The 11463-nt window shown below is 31.9% G+C and overlaps 1 protein-coding gene across 1 annotated transcript; it reads right to left on the bottom strand.

Annotated features, from left to right (window-relative positions):
* Positions 1–456: 456 nt before the first annotated feature.
* LOC309798585 (acetyl-coenzyme A transporter 1-like) lies at positions 457–9620 on the bottom strand (the record flags this gene model as incomplete). Its single annotated transcript, XM_082646711.1, has 5 exons — positions 457–1501; positions 2191–2406; positions 4712–4829; positions 5101–5285; positions 9430–9620. Coding segments are annotated over 5 exons (878 nt in total), but the record flags the coding sequence as incomplete, so codon positions are not given.
* Positions 9621–11463: the final 1843 nt, after the last annotated feature.

Raw genomic sequence — 11463 nt, 5'->3', positions numbered from 1 at the left:
CAATAAAGATGTTAAAAAAATAAATAAGAGTCAACTTAATATCTCTTTTTCTTTAACTTTTGAAGGCTTTATGTAATCTCTAAAGAGTCGGAGTACCATACAACACAAAATATGCAAAGAACCTTATCACCAGGTACACATAATATGTTGGAAATTGCTAAAGTACTCAAAAGCTTAATTCTCCTGGGATAGCAATTCTCCACTAGAAACTATAGTTTACAAACAGAAGGTTGTGTTTTAATAAGAGGAAACAGTACCTGATTCGGTATAATTGTGAGAGCTTTTCTCATTAGTACAGTGCTTAATTAAGAAATCTTTTTCCAACCCATTATTTGTCAAAGGCACAATGTCTTTGTCTCTCTCTTCAAAACAGTTTCTAAAATTACACTATTATTCATTTAAAATTTTCTTTATCAGTAAGTTTTACTGTTTTTCTCTCAATAATAAAAAGAAAACTACTTGAAGAAAAATGTTTAATTTTTATTTTCAAAACTTTGCCGTGAACATACATACAACATTAAATTTGAACCACTTGTGAGCTGTCCATGTGACATGAAGCACTTAGGACAAAAAACCATATGTAAGCTTTAGGGTAAAATTAACAAGGAATCAAAATATCTTCCAAAAGGGGGAAGGGGGAGGGGAACCAATAAAAGTCATAGCTTTCATTTTATAAAAAATAGTTTGAATAATCTTCCTATAAATCTTTAATGCTTACAAAAGCAGGAAATACATTTAAAATGGTCTTTTTAACACAGATTCATTAGCACAATGTGGTTATGGTCAGAAAAATTAAAACTAAAATGGTATTTCAGTAGTTTATATCCTCTTCTCAACAAATTCCACATAAAATTTAACCAATTTACAATTCAAAATAAGATTTAACTGCCAACAAGGCCAAACTAGTTGTAGTTAGTACCTGAATATCAAGCTCTGTTCCATTTAATATATTTTACCAAACTTTTTAATATAGCTCAATGATAGGTACTGGTAACAATACTTGACTGCATGGTTACCACTCATGACTACTGCATTGCAGCTTAAAACACGCTTTGGTCAGTAAATAAAAAAGACATAAATCAAATAACAAGATCAGAAAAGTTGTTTTAGTACCAATTTCCTGACCTTAAGTAAACTTTAAATACATTGACAAGGCAAGGAAAAGTATATTTAAATATACAGAGAGGTCTCTATATTTTTAACCATTTGGCATTTTATATTAATAATTTCCTGTTTAAAATAATATTTTATACTCCTGTACACTGATTACCATAACTCTCTGAGTTAAAACTAAACTAGAGTTACCTTTCTAGAATGTCCAGTAGTGAATGCATTACTTGCTTCTTTTGCACTTCCATGAAGATGGTCCTTCATCCTGTAACTTTTTAAGTTTTGGACCAAGAAAGAGCCACCAACCAAATCCAATAAAAACACAAATAATGGACTCCACATAATAACCATCCAGTGCTGTAACACATGAGCCACCGAGTTTTTTGCAAAGCTGTAAAAATAAAATTATAATATCAATAAATACTCCACAATTTCAAAATGGAAGTATTCAGCAATTTATATGTTTCTACTTTGTTATTTAAAGGATTAATCAAAATATACTTTTGTTAAAACATTTCATTCACTCCAAATGACAAAACAAGTTAATGTATCTTAATCTCTCTAATGCTACTAATGGTATTAAAAACAATTTTCAGCTCTTGCTGTAAACACTATTCATTTTTAAGATACAGCTTTTCATATTTGGAAATGTGAGGAAATTTCCAAGGAATTTACTCTAGAAGTGGGTTAATGTTACTTTGAAATAATTTATCAACAAACTACTAACCATTCAGTTTTACCACCATTTGTTATATGAATAGCCAATGGAATTTTCCTTCTTCTATCATTATATACCTTAGCTATTAATCATGCATTTATTAAATGCCTAGTGTATAAGGACAAAGGTACACAAGGTGAAGGAGAGGGAGACTGCTCCTCCCTTGCTGAGAAGCAACTTCAAGTGAGCTTCACTTACTGATGTGAGTGTGTTTATACCCTCAGTTATGATGGGAAAGAAAAAACTATTAGAAACTATGGGCAGATACGATTTTAAAAAGATGTAGTACTTCTAGAGGCAAAAACAAGGAAATTAATATCTTAATACTACCTTAACATTATCTAAAATTGCAACATACTTACCTCAACAGCATCATGTGTTTGGCAATTCTGGTTTGATGCTCCTACACACTCTTTCACTGTGAGGGGATCTACCAGCCAAAGAGCTACCGTAGAAGGCCAGTTTCCTCCCAGGTTGGACACAGTATTTAAAAGGGTCATATATGTTCCGCCAATAAGTGGATCACTAACCTTCGCATTGAAAGCCATTATGGAAACATACATGCTATACAATGTAACCTACAGGGAAAATGTAAAACATCTTCAGTACAATTAGACTTTAAAAAGCGATGGTCTAAATTAAGAACATTGAAAGCATAAACCAGAAAATTAATTTTCATGACCCTTATTAAACTCAATCAACAAACATTTATTGAGCACCTACTACAAGCCAGGCTTTATGTCCTGGTCATGGCAATACAAAGATGAATAAGACACAGTCCTTCTGTGCCCTTGAAGAATTTATGCTAAGCTGGGAAAATAGGGAATAAATAATTATGATGAAATGTGGTAAGTATTGAAAAAAGAAGTACACACATTGTGCTATCAGGGCCTAAATATATGGGAGATTAATTTTATCACAAGTAGTCAAGGAAGGCTCAACTGAGAATGACAGGTGAGGCAGTATTGAAAGATCCATATAGTAATAAGCAAAACACTATATTTATACTATACCTAAATATACCATATGTGTGTATAGTATATATGTATTATACATATAAGCACTCAAATATTCAAAGGGAATATGAATATATAATTATATGTATATAATTTTCTTATATATAATTCAAAATTTATGTGACAAACTGAAGAGAAAAATCTCCTTGAGAGGCAAGAATTAACCCTTCATTTAAGAACATGAAAACAACCCATGTTTCTAAAATAGAATTCCTTTGAATACTGTTCCATGGGATGTTCATAGAAAAAGGAGTTCCAAAGTCAAATAAGACTGAGAAACACTAAGTTACACAAAATTAGACTGTAGGCCTCCTGAAAGCCTTTAGAATATAAACCAAGGCCTTAAGGGTAGGGATTCTGGCATGATTTATTCACTGTTTTATTTTAGTACTTACAATGGTTCCTGGCATGGAATAGGTGTATTCACTTAATATTTGTTAAAGGAATGATTAAGATGCTACATAAAGAGGGGTGATGTCAGGTATCATTTCTCAAATTTACTTGGCCTTGTAATTTTTTTTACCACAAAGCATCTGGTTTTCTGAGTTTCGATGACTACACTTTGGAAAATTCTCTAATGAAATCCAAAGCCAAACAAATGATTTTTGGACAACTACATCATATTTTTCTTTACTTAACTCAAGAAGTGAAGCATTACTAAGCTAAACTACTTCTTTTAACTTCAATTTGGCACCTAGCATTAACTATGTGCAAAACAGAAAAAAAATTATATTTGACACCTTAGCCTCAATGTTTTTACATACAGCTAGTCAGACATGATCCACTACAGAATTCTCCTAAATGATATAAATGTATGCAAAAACTTACTGAGGTTACCTGGTAGCCATGTTTTTAGGTTTCAGTTAAAAACAGTGAGGAGTTGGTAAATATAATTTTCAGAGTTTAAACTAGGTACTATAGAAAAATCCAAAGTGAATCTGAAACACACATTAGCAATAACTGCAAGTGAGTCCCAAAGGTTACTACTGGGCATCTGCCATTTATTTGAACCATTTATTCCCAGGGAAAGAAAAACCCACTCTGCAACAGCAGCTTGGGTGAGACTATGGAAAAGTGGAGATCAGTTCTTTTGGGGACTACAAACACATTTAATAAAGGAAAAAAAAGCAGATTAACACCCAGCTTCCAAAACCACAAAGACTAAGTCATAATTTTTAATACAGGGAATTCCCTGGTGGTCCAGTGGTTAAGACTCCATGCTTTCCTGCCCAGGGCCTGGGTTCAATCCCAGGTCAGGGAGGGAAGAAAGAAAGGAAAGGAACGGAAGGAAAGGAAGGAAAGAAAGAGACAAAGAGACAGAGAGAAAGAGAGAAAGAGAAAGGAAGGAAGGAAGGAAGGAAGAGAAGAAAGAAAAAGAAAGAAAGAAAGAAAGAAAAATTTAATACAGAATCTAAATCAAAAACCTGGGACGTATAATCTAGAAGCTGTCATTATTTCTCAATACTTTCAGAAAAAAGAAAATATCGGTACTAGAAGAAGGAAAGAATCCAAATCTAGGGATGAACTGAGGGATACTTAGCAAGGGTAGAATTCCTAACTAACTTTGGAATAAATTCTGAAATGTAACAAATATTTGTTGAATGAACAAAAGAAAAAAAAATGAAGTGAATGAAGAAGAAACTCTCTTTCTATGAATAAAACTCATTAAAATAAAATCCAAAAAATAAAAATATAAAAAAATAAAATCCACAAGGTTTAAAGTTCACTGTCAAATAATTTCTTCAGAAACAGATTCATGCTTAAATCTTAAAATTTATTATCATTATTTTAAGGCAATTGTAGAAGAACTTCGTCTTTATTTTACATAGGACAGTTTACTTCCTGGGAAAAACCATGGCAAGCTTACCTGATGTAATGCATAACTGAGCAGCACTATAATATAGTAATATATAGGGAATCCCCCTTGATGTTCTACTTTAGGAGTCCACCAGACCAGTAGAGCATATTCTAATCCAAGCAATAATCTATAGAAAAAGAAAGAAAGTTGGAGCTGACCTCCATTTTAGGTTAAAAAACAATAACAAAAACAGAAATCTGTGTGCCTACCATATGAAAGAAGCCTGTATCTAAAACCTGTTAGGAAGTTAAAAAGAGATAAAAGTGCATATAAATGATACTGAAGTTAAAGATGTTTTTCAAGCCTTTTCCCATATACACTCTATACACAGATATTAGTGATACTGATGACCACTCTTTTAACCTCTCTTATTTAGTAAGGTTTCATTTCATTTTTACCTGTAGGGCATGGCTTTGTAAAATATGTTTAGTGGCTGGGGACCTGCAGTATATTTGCTGATAATCAGAGGCAATATTATTTGCAAAGGAACCATTGGAACTGCCAATAAGGCTAAATGTTCTTTGGGTACTCCCTCTTCTACCAATTTCAGTCCTGTTACTGCATCTGCTGCTGAAAAACCAATCTGCAATATAAAAACAAAAAAATATTTTAATTTGTGACTTATGAAATATTTTCCTCCAAGCATATGTAAGTAATTTAAGAACCTCAGTCTCATTATTGACCCATGCCAGTTACAAGTAAGTATCATATTATTATATCTGGTACAACAATCAAGTTACGGAGGCACACTTTGCCCTTATGGTCTACTAACAATACGAAGTAAAAACAAGTGAAAATTCGGCACTCTTAGGAACTGTAATTTTAATTACAACTAAATTTCCATTTCAAAAAGTTCTATATCTTACAATAAACAGTGTCCAAGTCCAAACCTACTGATATGTATATTTTAAGTTTAAAAGAAAAGCCTTTGACTCCAAATAAATCTGGTTAAAATGAAGCATCATTGTTACAAACCATACACATTTTTGATGATTTCTGACTGACAACAAAATTTCCAAAATGTCATCTAGCTTTTCAAAAATAATTCTGAGAAAACATTATATCTAAGAGGTTGGGTTAAATGAGGGGTAAGAAAAGGTATAGTTAGGTTAATTCTTTTTTGTTTGTTTGTTTGCGGTACGCGGGCGTCTCACTGCTGTGGCCTCTCCCGTTGCGGAGCACAGGCTCCGGACACGCATGCTCAGCGGCCATGGCTCACAGGCCTAGCCGTTCCACGGCATGTGGGATCTTCCCGGACCGGGGCACGAACCCACATCCCCTGCACTGGCAGGCGGAATCTCAACCACTGCGCCACCGGAAGCCCTAGGTTAATTCTTAAAAACAGCAAAAACAAATAAGAATGCTAAAAGTAGTGGGTAAAAGTTTGAGGTGAAATAAGATATTTAGATAGTCTCAAAGTATTTCCCCACAAATTAGTTTTTAATTACAAAAGGAAAAATAGTAACTTTGCAATGGATTAACAAGGTAATCAAGGTTAACAACAATAATTAATGGATAAAGGGACATGATATGGCTCCTGATATAATTCCCTGAAGATGTCACAGTATTATTTCTGTGATATTTCTGACATAAATACACAGCACGAACCTAAACATGAAGGAACATTAGACAACCATAAATGGAAGGCCATTCTACAGAATAACTGGTCTGTCTTCTTTAGAAGTGTCCAGGTCACCACATACTACTATGTATAAGGTAGATAACCAACAAGGACCTATTATATAGCACAGGGGACTCTACTCAATATTCTGTGATAACCTATATGAGAAAAGAATCTAAAAAAGAATAAATATATTGTATATGTATAACTGAATCACTCTGCTGTACACCTGAAACAAAACATTGTAAATCAACTATATGCCAATAAAATAAAATAATAAAATTTTTTTTTAAAGTGTCCAGGTCATGAAGGACAAAGAAATGCTCATACTAACTAAATGCAATGTGTGATCCTGAACTGGATCCCTGACCAGGAAAAAATAAAGTTATAAAGGCTGCTCTGGGGACAACTGGTGAAATCTGGATATGCACTGTGATTAGAAAATAGTACTATATCAATTTAAATTTCCTAATTTTTTATTAAGTTGTGGCTTTGTAAAAGAAAGTCCTTGTTTTTAGGAGATACATACTTAAAGTATTTATGGATAAAGGGACATGATATGTACAAACTACTCTCAAATACTTCATAAGAAATATGTAAAATAGCACAATTTACAGAATAAAGAAAGTGGAGCTAAATGTTAAAAATCACAGAATTTAGATAAACATATATGGACATTCTTTCAACTATACAAGTAAATTTTCAGTAAGTGTGAAAATACACAAATAAAAAAAATTTTTTAATGATAAATATTACTTTAAATACTTTTAAATACTTTAACTTCTCGGAATGGAGCCAAAGGGCAAATTTCACATAAAAAATTAAAGGTCAGAGATATTTAAGTCCAGAAAAGAATTTCACTTATACTTAACACATTCTCTTTGTAAACATTAGATATACAAACTGACTTCAACATTTACTCTGTCTTAAAAGTGGTACAGGAGATATTTGTAATACACATATCTAACAAAAAAACTCATATCCAGGATATATAAAAAATAAAAATTCTACAAATTTAAAGAGAAGGGTAACTCTGGATATTCAAATGGCCAATAATCATACGAGAAGATGCTCAACTTCTTTAGTCATCAGGGAAATGCAAATTATAACTATAATGAGATGCCACTACACACTCACCAGAAAGGTTAAAATTGAAAAGACAATACATGTGGTTTCAAGGCTGCGTAGTGATTAGAACTCCCTTACAGTGCTGGTGGTAGAGAAAATTGGAACAATGACTTTGGAAAACTGTTTGGCAGTATATACTATGCTTTTCTTAATGACCAGCAATTCTACTCCCAGGTGTTTACCCATCAGAAATGTCCACCTATGTTCCCCAAAAGTAATTTACAAGAAAGTTCATAGAAGCACTATTAATAATAGTCCAAAAGTAGAAATAACCTAAACATTTGTTGATAGAATGGATAAATTGTGGCATATTCATACAATGGCATTTATAAGCAATGAGATGAACAAACTATTGCTATAAATAACAATATGGATAAATTATACAAACATGATGTTGAGTGAAAGAGTACAAGAGCTAGACATAAGAATACATACTGGATATTCCATTTATATAAAACTCAAAAGCAGGGAAAACTAATCTATGGTGTTAAAAGTTAGGAGAGATGTTACTTTTGGTGAGGTTTACTCTACAGGGGGAACATGGGATTCTAGACTGTATTTGAAGCAACTCCTTATACACTGCTGGTGACAGTATAATTTATTATTAAAATCTTTTAAAAAGCAATTTAACCATCATATTCACTGATCCATTAATTGCTCACTTAAGAATCTATTGGAAGGAAATATTCAGAACACCAAAGAGTTACACACAAAAATATTCACTAGTGCATTTTTATAATTAAAATACATGGCAAATTAAATATACAACAATAGAAAAATGAGTACATTATGGCAAATTTATATACTGTGACAATTTATAGCTATTAAAAAGTATATTATAAAATATTATTTAATGATACAGGAATATGGAATAAGGCAATAACAAAATAAAAAATTATACACAGTATGATCCAATTCCACTTTTAAAGTATTTGTGTGTATATAAATATATTAATATTAATTCTTAATTATAATTAATGTATTAATTATTTATGTCAAGTTTATGTACACACATGTGCATGCACACACATACACACATAGGGGAAAAAAGGAGGCTGGAGGGAAATATACCAAAAATGTTACCAATGGTTATCTCTAAATGATATAATTAGATAATACTATTATCTTCCTTGAAACTTTTAGCATTTCTAAAGTTGAACCTTAAGTTTAAACCTTCCTAACATTTCCTAAAAATTTAACCCTCCTTATCCTTAGAGAGGAGGAAAAATTCAGTACTTCAAAACAATGAGGCTGTAATTTTTACATTAGGGTTATCAAAAGATAGCTGTGAAAGTGTTTATGTTGATAGGTTTAAATATAATATGAAAATCCTATAACTGATTTTATATTTTAGGATATTAATTCCAATACTAGCAATAGTTCACTATAACAAAATATACTTACCTTTCTTCTAACATAATCTCTTTAAAATGTTTTAGAACTATAAAATTAAGATAACTTAATACAGAAAACATACAGAATTCTTAAAAAGTAACCAAAACCCCCCTTTATTTGATAGTATATTTCCTTCTAACATTTTAAAATTATCCAACTGATTTTTAAATGGACTTCTAATAATCATACATTTCCATATCTTTGTAAATTACATTCTAAGTAAATACGTTTAATACCTTTGACATTAGGTATATACTCATTCTAACAGTAGAGAGCTATTATTTTTTAAGGTATTCATTTCCATTCCAAGCATTAATATCATTCATTTAAAAACTCACATTTATTAGAAGTACTTCAAACTGGCATAATTTTTTTCAAGATCTTAAGACATATAGCTTACTTTGAAGTTATGTTCGATTTGATATCATCACACCTTTTAAAACACATTTAATAAACAAAGTATATTAGTTTTTATTGTTAAATTCTAATATTACTGGAAAGGGACTTACGAAAAGGCAACAGAAGTATTCCATGATATTGTTAATTGTAACAGAATGGGGAATTTGCTTTATAAATCTCTTACCTTTGCAGTTAGAATCAGAAGGCAAAATGTCAGAACTGCAGGCATTTTTATAATTGCAAAAAGCAGCTTGTAAGTATCTGTGATCCCTTCGGTTTCTTCTTTTCCTACTGATACTTCTTTGTTTTCTTTTTTCAGAAGGGCAACTAAAGTTGTTGTTATCAAAAATACAGTTCCCCAGAAGAAAAGGAAGTCTGAAATTAAAAATGTTTTAAATCTATAATTAACCTTTGAAATAACATATCTTCATTGATACTAAATAATTCTGTACACAACTTTTCCTCAACTAAAATCTGTTAAAAAAAAAAAAGAACACATAGGGCTTGTCATGTTCAAGGCACCAGATGAGGCACAGCTAGATGAATAAGACAGTCCTGTCTCTGTTAAACATCCATTACATAGACAGTGATACTTAACAAGGAAAAAGGAAAGGGTTTAGTGGGTCGAATGAAATAAAAGTTAGCAAACTGTGACATCTGCTGTGTCATTTTATTCAAGGAAACTGCTTAAGGGCAGGAGATGATCTTCATATCCCATAAGATCCATCTTAAGTCATGCATTTACATTAGATTTTCTGCCTTTTGTTTTTAAACTTTGTTTTTAATCTGTTTAAGAATAACCTTCTCTTTAAATACTATGATACATAAGTAATTTTCTCGTACTTGTAGATGCACAAAAAAGACACATGAAGAGTACTATTTGGGTTGTTTCAGTGAAAGATGCCTGGGCCGTTAGCCCTTATTGCAAACAAATTAAGCGGAGGGAGTGAATAATGTCCTGGAAGATTCTGCATAACAGCTAAAAATAATAGTAATAATAGAGGCACCATTTCTTGAGTGCATACCATGTGCCATAAATGTGCTAAGCATCTTACATATATCATTTCCTTTACTACAACAGTACAACAGGGGAAGTTATTACTAGCCCCAATCTTCAGATGAAGAAACAGGCTGAGAGGTTACATTGCCTGATGTTACATTTTAAGTCAGTGCCTCATACAACTGATTTCAAAAACCTGTGTCTTCTTAACCACCCTAAGAAATGCATCTTATTTTGTCTCTATAAAACTTTCTCCAATACCTGTATTTTATGCTACATGTAATGGAGTTGAACCTTTTTATTATTTAGTAATTCCTATAACATGTTCCGATACTTTTCATTTTCAAGACTATTACTCTACTGTTTCATGGCATTTCTAGAAATATATCTCCATGAGATATGTACTTTGTTTCATATTGAAAAGTATAAAATTTACCTTTAATTCCTGTGTGCGTATCCTATGGTTATCTGCATGTATTATTTTTCATTGTTCTAATAAAATTTATTTTTTAAAAATCCAAAACTTAGTGGATAACCCTCAGTTTCTTCATCTATGAGTTCCCTAGAAAATCCCAGATGTTTTCTAGCTCTAACATTCTAAAATCATATTCAGTTTTAAATGTGTTTGCTTTTTATTTTATTGCTCATGCAGCATAACTAACTGTTCATGAAGCCTAGTCACCTTTTTCCAAAAAAAGGTCTACCATTCTTGAGTCAGGGTTTCCCTCTGTATTCAGTCTTGCTCGGCTGCTGTGCGGGGTCACTACAGCTTAACTCTCACTTACGATGGAGGCAGACAGCATCATTCATTTAGATCAACTTCCCTCATGCATAGACCAAATTCACCTTAGTATTTAAATGTTCCTTTCTTATAAGTTATTTCATTTGATTTTTGTAGTAAACACGTGAGACAGGCAAAGTAGGCATTATTATACTATGCAGAGACAAGGAAAAGCTCAGAATATTTAAAACTTTGCCAAAAGTCAAATTATTAACAGGCAGAACTTGAACCTAAGTGTTCTGAATTTGAGATTCATACTCCTTCCATTATTTCAGTGCCTATATAAAGACTTTAAAATTAATGTTGAATTAAGAATCTATTAGAATTGGCTAATTATGTAGTCTCCACAGCCTAACCAAAAACAAGGCTCTGCTGTTCAAATTTTGCAAATTAAAGACGCTAAACTGCTTCAAACACATATAGAAATTTGTATTCTG

The sequence above is a fragment of the Mesoplodon mirus genome, assembly GCF_964341445.2.
Source record: "Mesoplodon mirus genome assembly, contig: HAP1_SCAFFOLD_4371, whole genome shotgun sequence".
NCBI lineage: Eukaryota > Metazoa > Chordata > Mammalia > Artiodactyla > Ziphiidae > Mesoplodon > Mesoplodon mirus.
Note: the sequence above shows the minus strand (reverse complement) of the source record. Positions and strands in the feature narration are given on the sequence as shown.